The 19,578-nt window shown below is 36.3% G+C and overlaps 1 protein-coding gene across 9 annotated transcripts in view; it reads left to right on the top strand.

The window, feature by feature from the left end:
* The window catches only part of NAV3 (neuron navigator 3), a 514,050-nt gene that overhangs the window by 129,203 nt on the left and 365,269 nt on the right, over window positions 1-19,578 (top strand). For all 9 annotated transcript variants that reach the window (XM_077783528.1, XM_077783533.1, XM_077783527.1 and 6 more), the window contains one exon: window positions 3,850-4,254. In XM_077783528.1, the coding sequence (XP_077639654.1) occupies window positions 4,183-4,254 (72 nt within the window). In that variant the 5' untranslated portion in view covers window positions 3,850-4,182. The remainder of the gene's footprint in view (window positions 1-3,849; window positions 4,255-19,578) is intronic.

The raw sequence follows: 19,578 nt of genomic DNA on the forward strand, positions 1-19,578 counted from the left end.
GTTAAAGAGTCAACATCATCTTTTTCTGATAACTCTTTGTATGCCTGATCATAATGTTTGAAGTTAGACCCATACAGAGAGCCTTAACACTTTCTCCCTGTGGGAAAAGACTACAAAGAAAGTTAAGAAGCTTTCATGGTTGGAGGTTTTTTAAGGCCATTGTGAAACTATTGCTATGGTTAAGTTATTAGAGCCATACTGGGGTGCCACATTACCTAGAAGATTCATAGGATCATATGAAGTATGGAAGTTATACCCCTGATATTCCTGACCTGCCTATCTTCAATGTGAAGCTGAATAATTTTGCAGAATGTTAGTGCTAAGCCTTATCAATGTCAAGGACAGCGGGGCAGAGCATGCCTTCCACAAGATGTGCCCCATTGCCGATCTCAAGGGAGTCATAGTGTTGTGATACTCTCTCACCAGTTCTCTCAGCCATGCTCTCATCCCTGGGAACACTGATGGTCAAGAACAAATGCTGGTTTGTATATGGGATTTGCTGGTTTATGTCTGGGATTTACTTCAGCTGTACACAGAGGTTTACACATGGCACTTGGTTTTGGTCCGGGCATGCACATTGTTGTGTTTGAAATAGGTAAGTGGGTATTGCCTCCAGTTTGTTCTCTCTCTCAGCCCCAAGATTCCACATCTATTATAACTGCACATAAACTAGAAACTCCATTTTAATAATGAGGTATTAGTACTGAAAATTGCTGTTGTTCCTTCCAAAACAATTGCATGGCATTTCCTATCAGTATACCCAGAAAATAATTTCTCTATCTAGATTTCCAGAAATTTTTTAATAAAAACGTAACTCTTATTAAGCATAAACCATTATAAGTGCAGTTGATAATAATCAGGATGCAATTTAGTAGACATACCCTGCACACAAATAAGAAAATTTGAAAAGTGAAAATTACAGTAATAATTTTATACCTGGACATGTCTCAAAATTGCTTTAATGGTATGGCAAACATTGAGAATGTCCATGTGGGCACAAGAGGATTTTGGAGGAGAAAGTAATCTGTTGGGTCTCTAACATAGCCCTGGTCCCCAGCCTTGCCAGTGATAGTAACCACAGAGCAATATTTTGGTGTGAAGCTTCCCAGGTAGCCATCAGAATGCACCTTATGTGGTCATGGAGTTTTAATACATCTGAAGGCCAATGACAATGGGAAGAAACATGGGAAAAAAATTCCTTATCTAAAGTTTTCCTACAGCAAAGTTTTCTTTACAGGTTTTGTAGAGCCATTAGAACTGACTAAAACAGTAGTTGCTTAGAACTCGTCCTCTCTGAACGTTTTCCTCAACCAGGTTGATTTGCAACATCCAGACTCTGTAAATATATTTGTGTTAACTTCCATGAAATATTTAATGAATTTGCCACTTACAGGAAAATATTATTATTATCTCTGCTACTAGTAGTACATGGAAGAGGCTGCAGGGAGTTTGAGGACTCTGGTTGCTTTCTGAAAATCCTGTCAGTGTAACTTTTTGAGAGCTATCTGTGTTGACAATAAGGGCAGTATAGAAAGGATAATTCAAGTTAATTCTCAGAATATATTCTGGGGTTGTTCTCCATGAGTCTGTCAGTACCCTGTAGCTCACGTGAAGTAGAAGATATTTCAGACACATTTCACCTGACTTAAGTCCATCTGAATTTAGGCAAGTGTTTGAGGTATTTAAATGAGAAGCTTCATCACCCTGAATGCTTTCCATAGTTTGTCTAGAGGAGGAAGTCACTAACTTCCCCCCCAAACTTGACCACAAATATTTCTACCTAGTGTTTTCCTCATAGTGTTATTTAGCAAGAAAGTTTAAAGATGTTCCTGGCTTGGATATATTGCTCCACTTCCTGTAGACCTGTGTTTGCAGTGCTAAATCCATTTGGAAGACTATATTACTCTAAGTATCTCAAAATTATTAGAAGTCATTATTGAATGACTTTTTTTGTGTCTGTTAAGAGAATAAAACTGTAAAAAAGCTCTAACTAACATTGACTTTTATATTTGTAAGTGGTTTAGTCTGTGATCCTTATGATGTCTAGGACTCTGCTTTATTCTGTGATTGTGTGTATGTTAAATATCAGTGTAAAATAGTGAATAATAAATTTGGTTCCACTGTAAAAAATATATATATATATATTGCCAGCAAAGAACATTTAATTACAGCTGTTTATGTTGTAAAGGCTGAAGACCACAGAACAATGTGCTGAATGGAACAAGCAAGAATTGCCACCCTGTGCTTTGCATGTTAAAAGTAATGAGGGCAGTCCAAACAAAATTACTTGCATTCTGCCCAACTTTAGCTTGCAAACACCATGCAGTTCCACAGAATAGCTTAATTGCCTAATATAGCATAATTGCCAGGCATGAGAAGTAATATGATTCACATGTCTGACCATGAAATGAACCAGAGAAACTGCTGGGTTTTAACAGCTTGGTTTTGACTTACCTTGGCTTTACAGCTGTTGTAAGCATGAATCCGGATGTTGATCCCTGCAGTGGTATCTCGTGTTTCATCTTCCTGCATCCTGGCATTATGGTTTTGTGCATTCTGTGGATTTGTGAAACTGTCAAATGGGGGAAATCACAGGTGGGGGTGGGAACAGGCTGCACCTGAGAGTGCTATCTGGCTCTGTCCTGCTGTGCTTCAGATTCTGTGAAAATAGGGTGAGAAAAGCTATATGTGCTTGGGAGGGTTATAGTACGCTATTGAATCTGATCTGCTTCTTAATCCAATAAAATTATAAATTTATGGAAGATTTTAACAGCTCAGTTTTAATGACTACTTCTTATTTCATGGGCAGTTAATGCCTTAGTCTTATTTTTATTTCAGTGACTTTCCCCAGGATGCTCTAAATAATGAATAGAAAAATGGTCTCTAAGCATTACAGCTTCCTTTGGTGACTGTGTTTGTAATACACTGCTTATCTGCAGAAGGAGGTGATTCTCAAAAGTTAGAATAGCAAGAAAAATTCAGTGTTTGAGTAACAAGCTGTCTGGGTATGTGTTCTCTCATATGGTAGCTTATTGTATGATTATTTATATTCCTGTGATTTCCCAAGGCACATGCATCTTCTGTTTGTTTCCAGTTACTTTTGTAAAGGATTTGTCCTTATTGCTTGATTAGTGCTTATTTCTATCATATTCAATTGTATGTGAAGATAAATATGAATAAGAACAGGTGGCTCACACTGTGGTGTTGAGAATAACTACAATTTTGTTTTTTGTTGGAACACTCTTTAGTCTGGGGAAGAAATTCTATCTCAGAGGGTACTATGCTATTAGTGTTTCTTTGTATCAATATTGATCTCTTGATTTTGTCTTGTTGTTTGGTATCCTTGTGCCTTTCTCCTATTTTTAACTGGATCACAATAAGAAAGTTTAGGGATGGAAGCTGACATTTTAAGGAGGATTTTTTTGGTCCATTTTCAATTTAGTATTTTCCAGTTTTCTAGTGTTTTCAAATAGTCTTTGCATTTCTCTTTCCTATAACTTTTCTTTTACATTGATAGCTGGAATTCACTAGCTCTTCTCAGTGAATACTCTGTGTGCTCACAGGGATGTGGAGGGGAATGAAGGGGATCATATATTACTTCATCTTGCCAAGTACTAAATGAAACTCCAGTGCCACTTGACAAAACAAACAAAATCAAAAAACCAAAGCAAAACTAACAGAAAACAAAAAAAAAAAAACCCCAACCAAACAAAAACACCCACCCCAAACCAAAACCACCATAGCAAAAACCACACAAAATCCACACACACTAATGAACAGATAATCCATTATTTATAATGACAGAAAATACTAAATAAATCTTTATGATTTTTTTTTTTCTCTCAACAGGTTCACAGTCAGGATGTAACCTCCTGTAAAATGGAAACCTGTGAAGAACGATACAGATAGCAGTTGGAGCTAAAAGTTGTGGATGAATATTTCTCTTCTTAAGCATCAGCTTTTAAAAACGCTATGGTGATTTGGAAAGTCTCAAGGGTGAACTGCAAAGTTTTCCTCAGCTCAGTCGATGCATTTCTTAGTAATTTCTCCAAGTCATTGATGATCAGAGATGGTGTGTGATGGAAAAAAGCACCATGTTTCTGTGTTTGTAGCCCCTGTTTTTTGGATTAGTTTGCTGCATTGTTGAACCGATTTCATTTTGAAGGGCAAAGAGTAAATGTGATGGATTTATCTTCAGAGATGAACAAACATGGAAGGAATCCAGTAAGTCATAAACTAGAAGATCAAAAGAAGGTAAGATTGTTTTTAATTACTTAATTATATTTGAATGACTTGCAGACTCTTTGATTTTCAGTAAGCTAGAAATGAATGTGCTTCAAGGATAAAGTAGCCTGCTATGCTCACATTATATTGCAATACAGAAAACTCCCTGAATTTGTCTAGCAAACTGTCTGTCAAAACCTGGACTTGCTGACCTGAAGCAAAAATCTGACATCAGTCTGAGACAGGGTGAGACCTTTGTTTTTGACTGTGGATGCATAGCAGACCCTTCTCATTCTGTCCTACACATAGTTCTGGATAATGTATTGTTCAATTTTTATCCTTCAGTATCTAAGGCAGTTTAAGCATGTAAATACATGCTTCCATAGTACAGGAAGTTCTTTCAGAAATCCCACTTCTGCAGCAGACTGTCCTAAAAATCTCACCTTCAAAGTTCATGTCCTTTACTTACTCATACTCTGGTCTAGAAATATCTCTAATGCTTATTTCATAAACCACAATTTGATTTCTTAAGCTTTTTGGGGATAATAGAAGGACCCATGCTTTATTGGTTTTTTGGTACTATAATAATGGATTTTTCCCAAAAAAATCTTTTTGCTTGCTTTTTTTTGTGGGTTTTTGCAATCTCTAGTTTATTAGAAGTTCCAAACACTCTAATTTTATTTTTGCCTGGGTTCTAAGGCAAGGCTTGCACTGACTGGCAGCCAGCAGAGAGAATTTGTTCTATGTAGCATCTGAGGCTGTGGTGTGCTTCATACAATGCCATTAAGTGAGATTTACTGGCCTCTTTGAGTTATTGCATAGTTCAGTGGGACTGTCCAAATAGTGTATTGAAGTGCAGATTACATGCTTCATTGTTACACAGACTTGCAATGGGTATTTTTTTTTAATTTTTGGTATGAATGTTTCTGTTTAATGCTTTAAATATTTTTGATCTTATTTGGGAAAAAAGTAGAAATTGGTGTAGTTTATGGAAAACGTAAAACAATTGTAAGACCTATAAAATCAAATACTTTCTTTTAGTGTCTCGGAGATTTGTATGCATCTAAGTCATTCAGTCATAGCCAATAACCCTCTAAACTGCAGAGAACTGTAGGAAATATAATGTGATAACACACATGATGAAATTATTACAGAAAATATATTCCACCATATATATTCAAAATACATTGAGCATTTTTTGTGTAATGGAGGAAAGAAGTATATGATAAATTATAATTAGTTTAAAACATGGGGCTTTCTCCACTTCATAATTCCCACTCTTCTGTGGCACAAAAGAAAAGCTAAGAAATGTTAGCATTAATCTCACCATCTGGTGAACTGTTTTTTGAACCATTATTATGGTTCAAAAATTCTGGAAACCAGAGTCTCCTTTTGCTCTACTCCCCCTTCTTATTCAAAAGAATTTTTTCCCCTTCATGCCTAATACCTGCAGATTCACTCTTGGACATAAACTCTTTGGATTGTGTAGGAGGGGAAGGTTTGTTTCAAAGAGGATCTGTTATACCTCAGGGTCAAATCTTCTCTTTGAGCCAGTCTGTAGACATTTTATCCATCTGTAGAACTATGCAGTGACCACCAAAGGCTCTGCAGTTGATTACAGGCTCTGCTTTTTTGCTGTGGTGGATGCTGAAGAAGTAATCGTGATAATAAGCAGAAGTCTTGTTAGTTTCATTCAGGGATCTTAGCAATTGAATATCATTTATATGCTAATATAATTATAGAAGGCTAATATTAAAAAAAAAAGGGTTTTATAGGTGGTGGTGAAACATAAGAAGTAGTAGTAGTTTGGCTATCTCTTGATGCTGCATTGTCACTAAATCACATTTTTACATAATTTTACCATAATTTTACATAATATTACCACTTTAGGAAATACTGACTGACAGAGGTGCCTTAGTTGCATACTACCTGGATCACACTAGGCAAGAGTCAAGCTGAATTTCTTGGATACCATATGACCTTTCAATAAATAAAAACTATTGTATTCTGAAAAGACTCAACTGTTGTGTTGCTGCAGAATATATTGTTATTGTTTTCTGCATGAGCAATTTAGGAAAAAAGTCAAATTGAGAAAAAAGCTCCATATAAGACTTCTCAGGTAGCTTTAAAAATGCACTCTGTGCATTGGGATGTAACTTTTCTAATAATTTCACAGCTATGCTATATATAAAATAGCATTGTTATTTTTCTGTGGCCTGAATTTAGGCCAAAACAACTATATTTAGATAATTTTTCGTGTTGCTAGTATGTATGACACTCAAACTCCTTATCTCAAAACCCACCAAATGTTATCACCTGCATTTTAAATAGGTGCATACTTCTTATGGCTGCAGGTCTGTCCAGTTCTGTATCCTTCCTGTAGCTGCAAGATGCAATGACTTTTTTATGGACTTCTGGCAATGGCTTGCTCACATTTGTGGGACTGGCATGTGTCCCTGGTCTGATGCTCACAGTAAAAGATGAAGCTTAGTCATGAAGTTAGAGCTTTTAGTAGCCATGAGGAAGCAGTAGTCTGATTTTTGTAGCTGAAGTGTTGGGACAAGGAAAGAGGCAGGCTAATAGTGTAGAGAGGAAATTGGTTTTAGAAAAATTGTCACTAATTAATTTGACCTCTTACAGAAAACATGTATAGGCCTCCCCTCTACAAATTCTTCTGTCTAGATGCAAAGCCTCAGGAAACATGAAATGAGCTGGAACAGGTGTCCATCATTTCTGTCTGCCCAAGGACCATGTGTCCATGGTAACTCTGTCCAAAAGAAGCCTTTTATTCCTCCAGACTTGATGTGCCAGCCATACTGTTTCATCCACGTAGATATTTCAGGTTAAATGCTCTGTGTTTGCATCTGCTAGCCCTTTCCACAGTGTCCTTATTAAATCAGTATGATAAAACTCAAGGCTTAAGGATGGAAATGCCCATGAGTAGCAGGTCCATATATTGCCACTTACAGTACGGTGTGCAAGTTCATGATTTTACCACATGGCAGAGATAGCCACAAACTAGGCAGCTTCTCTAAAATGACCATTTTAAAACCTGAAAGAGGCTGTCTTATCTGTCTGTATTTCATCATTCAGAAGGAGTCTGTTTTCAAAATCAGTGTTACAGTTTATAATCTTCTGCCACATAGATGGTTTATGCTAGCCAATCTCCAAAACGCACATTCAAAATTTCCCAACTACTCCACTCATTTAATTTTAATGTTTTCCTTACAAAAAGGTCCCATTGTGGCCATTTCTTCGACAGACTATCCTGGTTGCATTGTATCTTCAAAAAACACCTGCTTGCTGTAAGGCAGGCAGAGCCAAGCCTTAGAATGATGCTGCTGCTGTGGCCCTGTTGAGTCTGGAGCCTGGGGGTGGGAGCCTGGCTGTGGTTCACTGTGGGCGTGCAGATGTCTGTGAGGCAGCCCACAAGTAAACAACACAGGTGGCTGTACCCTCAAGTATCATTTGTGTACTTGATCACGTGTAAATCTGTGAAATTGTTTCAGAAATACAGGAATGTGCAAAATGTTTCCCAGTAACAATAACACTCTGTGCCTTAAATGTTTGGCGTATCTGCTTTGTCTGCCAACTAATGTACAGCTTTCTGTTCCACTATGTCTAGGATGTTTTTGACAAGCCCTCTGAGTCCCTATCCTGACTCACAACAAAAGATATGTGCCTGGATTTGAAATCCATTATGCAGAATACAGTAGGAATTATATTCATGCAGAATTTCTTGTTTCCAAAATAGGAGGTACTTCGTACCTCTGCACATCTTATCCATGTCTTGGAATTCTGCACACCCAGAATAGTTCACAGGGATAGCTTTTCATTACATTCCATTTAAACTCTCTTGAATAAAGTCCTTGATTTTTCTGCTTAGAAGCAGATCCAAACCAAATGAAAACAGGAAAATTTTTAGCACTGCACCACCTCCTCTGCAAATATATGCTTTGAAGTTAAATGTGAGAAAGTATAACAATTGCTGTTGTTATACAGCGATTGAACAAATGACAATGTTTTCTTGTCTTTCTTTTGGTAGGCAGGTGAGCCACTGTACCTGGAAGGACTTTCAGACACCAAGGCTCTATTACTGGACAATAATTAAATATAACTAATTAGCAGGAATGGCAAGTAAGCCTTTGTTTTGCTGATCTCCCTGGTAGCTATTTGGAGATTAATTAGAAGTCCAATAATCAGTCAGGTTTTGCTTGATAGAGTAAAATAATAGTTTACTGTTGAAAGCATCAGGCAGTCTTGATACACAATCCTTTAAAACAAAAAATCAAGAGAGAAGGTTTAGAAGGGATACATAACAGGAACAATCAGCATGTACATCACACTGTTCCTCTATCCCCTGTCTCCTTTGTCCTAGTCAATATTCAGTGCACGGGACAGCATTTCAGGAAAATCAGATGTTGTCCTCATGAGGCAGTTGGCCCAGAAGCATAATTTATTCTTATGAACACTCTACTACTGCTGTGTCTGTGCTCCCCATTTCCACACCTTAGTTTTCATTTTTATGGCTAAATCTGTAGTCATCCAACAACTGTTTTGAAAAATAATGCCATGAAATCTTGGGCAGGCCAGAGTTGTTGCTATTCTTGTTTAATAATGCATTTTCATTTGAAGACCTAGGATCTGAATGATGCTGCTTGTTACGTGAATGAAAAGGTTGATGTCTCCCATTTTATTATTATTTCTCTGAGGCTGCTCTGAGCTTTCTATCCCTTCTCATACGCCCCAGTCATTCCTACACATATGTAAAAGTACATGTATATTTTGTACAGTTCTTGTCCATCTGATCATCTGTCTGTTAGGGGTTGCTTTGCAAACAACAGAGGTCTGCAGAACTGCTGAAGAATCAAAGATTCATTGGGCTTAATGTTCACTGGTATCCCATATTGCACAACTGGCAGGGGTTTTGTGGGGTATTTTTTCAGGAGATTTAAGTGTCTTAACCAAAAACAGTGCAGCAGGGGAATGGTGAGGGTCATCAGGGCTGAGGGAAGATATTTGTTCTTTTTTTGCTTTTTAACTTTGATACCCTAGAATTAGGCACAGATAAGAACCTACACAGCTGATAAGAAGAAATGGGCTGTAGGGATAAAACTACAGTTGCTTTTCTGTATCACTTGTCATACATTACCTCTGTCATTCCTTCCCTTAAGCTTTCTCCCTCCATATTCCATGTGTTTTCTGTTTCAAAAGTTTTGCTAGAAAGACTGGAATTATCTCCCTGTCTATCAAACCTCCCTGGGGCCCCACCACCTGACTCTTCTCACTTTCTGAAATTGTTCTGTGAACACTTCTAGGGAAGTTCAAATTTAAAAAAAAAAAAACAAAAAAACAACAAAAAACCAAAACCACACAACCTTTACAGTCTTAATAAATGAAGTTAAATATAATTTTATGGAATATGAATCCATATTTAATAATTTATAAAGTAAACTCATGTCCTCTGCTGCATATTATAGGGCTTTTTCTTCCTTTTGGAGAGCCATTATGTAAATAAGATTGTATATGTTTCTCTTTTATACTTTTTCATTGCCTTCCCCAAGCTACTATTTGCAAGAAAGAATTGATTATAGAGAAATATTTTGTCCCAGTGCTGCACCAAAACAGCTAAGAAATTAAATACTGATTAAATGAATTATTTTCTTAAAATAATACTGACTAGCTGATTTTTTAAAATATTTTGTTAGTAAGCCTTGGTTTTGTAGATGGTTGCTTTCCTTCTCCATTGCTATCAGTTTTATCTTGTAGTTGTTGCTGTTAATGTATATCTGATAACTGAGTAAAACTTGGTTTTATTCAGAAGTACCAAGTAAAAGTTGTACAGAGTGTCATCACTGCCTGGTTGGAAGGCAATCAAAACTGCTTTGCAGCTGTTACTGCTGATGGGTTTTTGTGTAATCAGATAGCTGAAATGAATACTATTCTATCTGTATGGACACAGCATGGCTTGGGATATGCACTGCAGTGTTGAGTGAGAGAAGAAGGTGGCTTCTCACTTGGGTTATCTCCCCCCCCTCTCCCCACTGTAAAAATAGACTGACTGGCCTTGGTCTTCACTTAATGCTAAAGACAAAGTTTCTAATCTCTACCAGTTACATTGCAAAGGTAGATTTAAGTGTCTTGTCTCAAATAGTCTTCTCTGATGTAGAATGAGATGCAATGGTTAAGAAGCAGAAGACAGTGAAATTAATGAAATTAGTATCTCATGATTATACAATATTCCCTAGGACACCTTGGTGGTTACAAGCTACCTACAAGGCTTAAATATGTCAAGTAGAAAATACTTTACAGTATAAATCCTGTTTTTTGATTGTTGTTTGTGGGAAGATGAGCCTACTTTTTTAAAACAAAGCTTTTATTAGCTTCAGAATGAAGAATATTTTAAGTGATAATAAATACCTAAGCAAATAAATGAAGTTTTCTTTTTTGTTATTGTTGTTTCTCTACAGTGACACTAAAAAGCAAGGAAATCACTTTAATTGTTATTTAGTGTTTTCCTGCTCTTAGCATTATTTTTCAAACTGTTCTCAATAACTTGTTTGTCTGGTTTTGTCCTGAAATCATGTCTGGGAAAATGTTATGAACTTCAAGCATGAAATGCTGAAGTAATCTGCAACCTTGTCCTGTCTTTTGTCTCCTAAGAAGGAGCATAAGCTTGAGAAGCACTTGGAGATTGCACTATACATGGAAAATCTGAACTTGGCCTTCTAGCTGATCCCTTCTCTTGCACTGTGACATTGTTTTGGGAATTTTATGAAGATCATACCTTCAAAAGGTGCTTTGAGGTTTCTGCTGCTTGAAATTTCATCTTTGTTATAGGTTCCATAATGAGTGCATTAGCACTCAGCTATCCTGCTTGCTGATTTTGAAAGTGTTTTCCTAAATTTTATAAATTATCCTTTATCAAACCATGCATTTAGAGGAAATTAATATTTTCATGTTCCCCTTCCCTTGAACTTGCACTTCCTATGGAATTCTTCAGTATGTTGAACATGCTTCATATAATAAAGATTAATAAAAGAATGGCCAAAATTCCTCCCAAAATGTTGGAAGAAGTAAAAAATCACCTGAACCTTCTGCTTGGAGGACTAGATTTGAATCTCTGAAAGACAAAAAAATCACTAGAGCAAGATTGACATGGATGCAACTAAAGCTTTTTTCACTTTGATAATTTCTCTACTTTAAGTGAAAAGTACTGCTTTGTTTACAAAGTAGTTGGGAAAACCTGCTGCTATGTTATTTTTACCATATTTGCATTGAGCTAGTTTCTTGAAATCACTCTGTAATGATACCTTGAGATTTAAGTGAATCTTAAATTCAGGTCAAGGACTCTGCAGCTTCCTAATTATCTCTGCTGTCTCACAGTACAAGTAATGCATTGTAAGTGTTGTTGAATCTGTATGTCACATGAGGAAGTCCTACCATTTGCTTCTCTAATTCCCCTGGAAGGGCAATTTTTTAAATTGGAAGGAGAAGCATCTGCTGCTGCTGCAATATCAGAAGTAAACAAATGAGGGGCTGTACTGCAGTATTCATTTGTGGGAGGGATATGAAGAGCTTTTTAAGATTGCATTTTATAAACATTAAAGCAAAAATTTTCTTGTGAAACTGCAGTGTGTCTGCTTATAGAACAGAGTTAATAACCTTTTAAACTCATTCTAGGTAGGTCTACCTTAAAACAATATATGACAGGACAACCTTGTCTGGTACTGTGGCTTTTAGCTTCTGAATAAAATCATCTGGTGGAACACTGAGTGATTGCCAACAACAAGTAGTAGTCCAAATTAAACCAGTTCTTGTTTTCTTACATACGATATGTAAATACACACTGTGAATAGAGAAAATGAGAAAGGCTTGTATGAATGCACAAATTATGCACAAAAATTTTAAAGCCCAGCGTCTACAAATTAGTTTTTTCCTAGGATTTTTGTGTCCTTACTGAAAGAAATGTGTGAAAACCCTCCCAAACCTCAAAAGTAGGGACAAAGTATACTGTGAAGGTTGTATTAGTTTGTTATGTTAAATTCATAGCGCACACAGCCCTTGAATATGAATCTCTAGAGTCTGGGTATTGTAGCAGAATGGAAGTCTATGCTTTATTACAGCTTAACCTGAAGTGCCAAGGTGCATTCATGCTGTGGTCCAATAAAAGAATACTGCTGGAAAGATGCTTTATTTTTCTTTTTAATGGTTAGGTACTGATGTTGGCTGTTCTTCAGTACTCAAGTAAAAAGAATGCTCTGGAAATGGTTCTCATTTTCTGCCTTCCTTTCACAGCTAGTTACTGGCAAGCACATATATATCAATTTTTATTTAAATATGTGCATGTACCAAGTAACATAGTTATACTGTTTCTTTCAGGTAAATGAGAAAAGCTTCTTTACTAGAAGAGAAGCTCATAGAGCGACTGAGTTTAGTACCAATGTTCCCTCTATTTCACATCTAGGTCTTGTGAGTTTTGTTGTTGGGCTTTTTTTGGTGGGTTTTTTTTGTTTTTTTTTTTTTTTTTGGTGGGTGGTTTTTTTCTTACTTCAGGATACTCTACAGTTAGTTAAGTGAGCCTTGTAATATTCTTTTTCTAACATGTTAAGGTGTAATAAAATTGTATCTCGGTAGGGACTGGTGTATGCAAAATCTCAATACTTTTTTTTGATATTACGAGTACTTGATGTCTTGTAGAATTGTCAGTATTGGGCACAGAAATGTTTCTTAATGGCACTTTTACCTAAGTGACCAAATGTATATTTTACCAGGGTGAGGGACAGTTCCAGAATACAGGGATATATCAAAAGTTTGTAGCAAGGCAGTTGTTGTAACAATTTAACATTGATTATTTTTGATGGAAAAAGAAACTTGCACTTGAAATGCAAGTCAGCATGCTGTCTTTATTAGTTGGACTTCTAGGGATTATTTCTTCTGCCTGCTTCTCCTTTCCTTTTGTTGTTACTGTTGTTTTCTTCTTTCTCTGTCAGGAGTATTCTCATTACTTGTCATCTTCCCTCTGTCCTTGTTGCATGTTTATTGCCCTCTGTTTTTTGTTTTTCTTCTCCTCTGCTCAACTAACCCCAGCTTATCACTTTTTAAAGTATCTGTGTGTGTACAAGCATGCAGATAACTGTGATTATGCATACATGCACAAGCATAGCTGCATGTATATTTTGTGTATAAGTATTTTGAGAGTGCTCATATATAAACTTGTAATATGAACAACAATGCTTAGGAAAATCTCTAGTGTAATTGAATCTAAAAATGTTTTTCTTTGTCCATAGTCCATTTGTTGGATTTTCTGGAAAATAGTATCTATAGTGTAAGGTCTTTGTCACACTGTGTACCTGTATGCACATTTGTGCAGTGCTTAGAAAGGAATCATATCTAGAGGGATCTTGAGTTTTTTTAAAACAATTATAAGTATATGATTTAAATTATTTTTGATGTATTTTTTTTGGTGGTGATGGTGTGGAACTTGTGGTTACTTCTTCTGGTAGATCCTGTCAGTGTTCTCCTCCTCAGTCAGAAGCATAGTTGTTGCTCTTAGCCCTTGATATAAGAGGTGTAACCTTAAATTACTATTGGTCATCTGACTGACATGGATTCAACTTTCTCTCCTGTCTGAATCACTACATTGATGCCACTAGTAAGTTGCATGGTAAGTCTGTGACAATGAGTAGTCACTAGTAAGTATGGTGGAAGCATTGTACCAAGAAAAGAGGACTGGGAGGAAGCTGCCAAAAATCTTTTTTTGTTGTTTGGAATTGTCTGATGTAAACACTGTGTCCATAATGTGTAATTTGGAAGGGATAAGTTTTAGCAGGTGGTATTTTTGGCTTGGTTGAAGAGGTCAGGCAACTTTGGATTTATTGTTGGCATTGTAAATGAGAAACAAAGGGAGCTGCAATGCACAAACACAAACTACCCCTGTAGACCTGCTGATGCCCCCTCCACCAAAATCTGGCCACACAAATCCAATACCAGGTATCAGATCAATATTAAGTCACAGTTTTGGAAGGTAATCTGTATCTAGAGTGGAGCAGTTACAGCTTTGTGAAACATAATTTCTATCTGTAGGTGTTATGCAGTAGCTTAATAATATAAATATTCTTATTGCTATATGGTAGCTGCTGCATTATTGCTCTTAGAAAGGGTTATGTAAAGGTTTAGCCAAAAGACTGAAGGTCTGTTTCTCTTTGCTTCTTCTCTTTGTCATTTTTCTTTGTGCCCTCAGGGAAGTTGCTTAAGCTCAGTTTTATTCATCTTTAAAACTAAAAGATCTTCTGAATCATTTATCATTGAGTTTTCTCAGAGCATGAAATCTTCATATTGAAGGTCAAATATATTTACCTAGTGTTTAAAATAAATATACTGCACTCATGGCTATTTATTTGCATTGTTGAGTCTCAATCATGAATCAGGATACAGTTCTGCTGCTGCTGTAGGAATAGAGTAAAAAAGACTGTCTCGTTTAAAGACCTTACAGTTTGCTTGTAATATCCCTTGATTCCATCCTTGTGTTTAGTCCCTAGAGATGAATGTGTCTCTTTCTTGGTAGAATGTGATCTCCTATACAAAAACACATGTCATTTAGAAATATGTGTGAGGGAGGAGGAAGAAGATTGTGCACAGAAAAGAAGGAATATACAGGCTTTTTCTTTGTCATACTTACCAAAATGCTTACCATACCTTAGCTGTTACTACATTGTATCTCTTTTTTTAAATCCTAGTTTCCCACTAGTAATCTAAATATGCTTTCAAGAAAACAGGAACCTGTTTGACTATACATTAGATAGGGGAATACTTTCTTAATTAGTTCCATTTGGATGATAGATAAAGTAGATGGCACTTTCTTGTCATTGGCTACTGCAACATGGCTACTTTTTACAATGCTACTTCTCTGTGTATTTCCAAATGGTGACATAAAGAAATAATTTTAAGATGACCAAAGGGATCAGTCAGAGAAATGGAAGATAGAAATAATAGAAGAAAATTGCAGGATTTTCCTAATGTTTCCCTTTGTGAGTGTAGACAAGTGGGATTGTGTTCTTTTTTGAGAGCAGATGGAGCTGGTTACAGTTTGCTTTGGAGTAGCATCAGTCCTACTGTAAAATGAGACTTCTGGCTCAAAATCCAGAGGAGTTCTTTTCTTAAAAAATGGACCAGTAATGCAAGCTGATTTTCAGAATTGACACACATACAAAAAAAAATTACAACAAAATTATGCATGAAAGAAACACTCATGAGCTATAGCTGTCTGTTAGGAGTTAATATTGCATCAATATTTTATTTGCATTTATTTGCCTCTGTTGCAAAAAAGGGGTTCAATATTCCATGCTACCCCATGTTCAACCATAATGAGCTAAAATGGTTTGTAAATATGATAAGCAAAAATAATACCAAGAGCCAGATTGCTAAGTAGTTCTGTAATCCAGAAGTACCAAAGAGTGATAATGGAGATCCCAAAGTTCATTTTAGTCCATCATAAGCAAAAATAGTGCATGTCTGCTGTGCTCCCTTCTCCCCTAGTGTTTTTATTTGCTTTTGATTAGCATTGCTATAAACAAACTATTAACCAGTAAAAGAGATGAAAAATACCTTTAACAATAGTCTTTTTTCTTGCCCTTTACTTATCGGTATATTTCCATCAAAGGATTAAAGCAAACCAAGTCATTCCTCCGTAACATGTATCTAATAAGTGTGGCCAATCCAAATTTGATCTGTCAGAAATCTTGTGTTATTTTGATATGTCACAACTAGAAAGAAAGGAGGAGTTGTCATTCTGCTAATGTAGAACAGCTGGCATAGCAGTCTCCAAGTTGTGTGTCCCAGGAATTAATTTATTATGAAGGTAAGTTGAGTTGCAGATTTTAAACTGTTAAATTGTCAGCTCTGGCTGTGCTGCTTGCCTGGGTAACAACAGAATTTCAAAGGAGCTAAAAGGGAAACCATGAAACATGTTTGATAGGTGCTAGTCTTAATTTTTATTTTCCTCCCCTGTAAAGGAGTTTTCTGTGACTGAAGTTGATTTCTCTGACAGCTGCCCAGGGAAACCAAAGGCTCTTCTGTGTGGTAGTTAGCCATGTATACTATGTGATTTCTTTTCTTTTATATCTTTATTTTATTCTCTTAGAAGAATTTTTCATAATAAAACAACTGATGCCTCATTAAGGGGGAAAATAAGTCCATTGCTGCCATTTAATATTTTAAAAAATACTTGTTTCTTCATATCATGAGATCCTTGTGAAAGGAAAAGGAGAGGTGGACACTGATCTCTGCTCTGTGGTGATCCACTGGACCTGAAGTAATGGCCTGAAGTTGTCTCAGGGGGAGGTTCAGGTTGAATATCAGGAAAAGGTTCTTCACTCAGAAGGTGGCTGGGCACCAGAACAGGCTCCCCAGGGAAGTGGTTACAGCACCAAGTTTGGACAATGCTCTCGGGCACGTGGTTTGATTCTTGGGGGTGGTCCTCTGCACCTGGAGGAGTTGGACCTGATGATCCTTGTGAGTCCCTTCCAACTCAGCATATTCTGTGAGATACTGGTTGTCAGTGTATTTTTGACAGGCTGAACTCCCATTTTGCTTCTTCCTTATTTATTGGAGTGTGTTTTTGGGAATGTGGACACCATATTCCTAGAAGTACACCACTTGAATCATGATGGTTCCATTAAAGAAAAAGAACAGAGGGTTGCTAGTTCTTCATGGTAAACTGCCCTCCCACCCCTACCACTTCTTAGACTTGAAAATTTATTTTTCTGTGTTTTTTTTAATGGTGTTTAAGATTTTTCCCATTTAATAACATAGCTAGTGATTGAAGGGGCAAGTACCATTTGTTATATTTGCAAGACACACTGAAAATTTTGGTACTGTATCTACAAATGCATCCTAATAAGTTCTCTAGGCATGTGCCATGAGTGTTTCTGACATGTTTTTCAAAATCAAATCAGTAGCTGCACATGAATTTTTTTCAAGAGGTGTCGTATTGTTGGCAATCTTGTGGTTTAAGTTGTGCTTGGATTTACATTAACATACTTCACAGTTATACTCTAAAGGTGTAATTACTCAGACCTCTAGATAACAATGGGAATCTTTCCAATGATTTTTGGCAGACTTTCTGTAGCATTTCAAGTTTTCATGGAACATTTTTTTTTCAAGAGATAACATATTGGTTAATTTTTTTTCTGGTTTTGTTTGTTTGTTTAGCTCACCAAACAACCCAAAACTAAACAGGCAACAGGCCCAAATGTGTCTAGTCACAGCAGGTGAGGGTTACAATCCCTATCAGTTGCTAGTTTATGTGTATGCATGCAGTCTGTGACAAAACTTTGGCCCTGGGGTTACCTTAAAGTAAGATATTTCTAGCTGTTAACTTTGAGAACAACCTTTATTCAATTTTTCAGGCAAAGACTTACCAGTCTGCCAAAACTATTGCAGGGCCATTGAAGTCCACAGTCTTTTGTGTTACCTCTTGGAGAGCATTATTTAACTGGATTTGAAAAAAGAAGTCTTAATAACAAATAATAATAACAATTATTATTACAGTTATTATTAAAATATTAACAACAATTAATAGCATCCAAAAGTTGGAAAAAGAGGTTCCTCAATAGCTTTGTTTTTAAGGCAACAATGCAACAATGCTTTTAAAGACTGAAAATCTTCCAAACTATATTTTGTCTGAATGAGGCCCTTAAATGAGACTGACTCTTCATGCAAGGATTGAATTTGTTAAATTGCCTCTAATGTTGTTTGGAAGAAACACATATTCTTCTAGAGGAAACATTTTAGTGTTTCTTAAAATTCTTCATTGAATGTAGTTTGCATGTTGATTTGTTTAACAGAAGGTCCAGAAAGCATAACATGAGCTGGTAGCTAAATACAAGATAATACTCTAATTTTACTTAAACATTATTTCTCATATGGTCACCTCGCTGATAAAAATTTATCAGATTTCTCCAGATCTACTGGTTGCTATCCTTCCAGAGCTTCCCATATTATGATTTACAGAGTTCACTGTTACCACATGCAGTACACCCAACCTGCCCTGATAGAAAAGGGCAGTCTGTGAGTTAAACTGAAGGGGCTGACATAGGTCTGGGTGTTACGAGTATTCTTCCAATGGAGTGAGCTGGGGGAGAAGACTGTTTAAAAAGTACTTGTGCCCTGGGTTTTCTGGGCTGTCCCATCAGTAGCTGCCCCACAACACATCTATCTGGTCCTAAGCCTTGGTGAATAAAGTCCTTTTAAGAAGATAGAGAGTGTAGATGACAGCGGGGGAGCAGCTTTTCCAGTCATTCCTCCTCTTATAAACACCTTATGAACACCTGCTCTCATAAACACCTTTGTCAAAGGTTGTCTAACTATTGGGTGGTGGATGAAGGAGGTTGATGACAAATTGATGCAGATGAGGTTTTTTATTTTTTTTTAGAATTTATGTGGAAAGATTGTTGTAAAAGTGTTTATACAAATTTCAGGGTAGGATAATGAGACTTGTGACATAAGAGACAATTATAATAATTCCTTATATTCTCAATATCAAATAAATTTTTTGTACGGTATTTTTTAATTGGTTTGTGCTGTGATACTTAAATTTTTGGGCTTGTTTTATATAGTGTTTATTACCTTTTATTAAAAGTGTGAGCTTTTAGACCTGTAGAAACTCAGTTTCTGAGTGGTATTGACATTACCTTGAAAAAATTCATGCCACCAATACAGAATCAGCTGATGCCTTATTTTTCAAATATACACACATTGCATGCTAGCTTTGAAAACCCAACTGCAGTAAAATCCAGAGCTTTGGTGCTATAAATTATTCTCCTCATGAAAATACACTGGCATATTAATGTTTCTGGCAATTTCAGATAGATACATGCAAATATTAGGTTATTTTTTTCTACTTTCACAGAGGTTAGAATTGGGGTTTTGTTGTAAGTGTCCAGGTTTCCATTCATATGGAAATGAATGCAAAAGATGAGAATATCTGTTCTACAGCTTCATTAAGCCAACTCTTCAGGTAGTGTGGCTATAAAGGCCAATGAAAAGAAAATCAAGGAGTAAATTATCAGGGAAAAAGAACATGTTCTATTCCTTAAATAAAAAGTTAAAGAAACTGTCATTTAACATGCATTTCATGTCTTTATCTACAGCCTGGAATTTTCAAATATGCTTTTATATATTTTTTAAAATCTATTTTATATTCTTGACAGAAATAAAGAATCATCTGATTATCTGATTTGAGTAAACTTTAGGACTGTGTTGTGAAAGGAGAATTTTTGCTATTAAGTGGCAATGCATACTTGCCTTTCCTTGCAGTTTACTATTTTTTAGAATCACAGATGCCTATAAATG

Source organism: Lonchura striata, chromosome 5 (genome assembly GCF_046129695.1).
Source record: "Lonchura striata isolate bLonStr1 chromosome 5, bLonStr1.mat, whole genome shotgun sequence".
Taxonomy (NCBI): domain Eukaryota; kingdom Metazoa; phylum Chordata; class Aves; order Passeriformes; family Estrildidae; genus Lonchura; species Lonchura striata.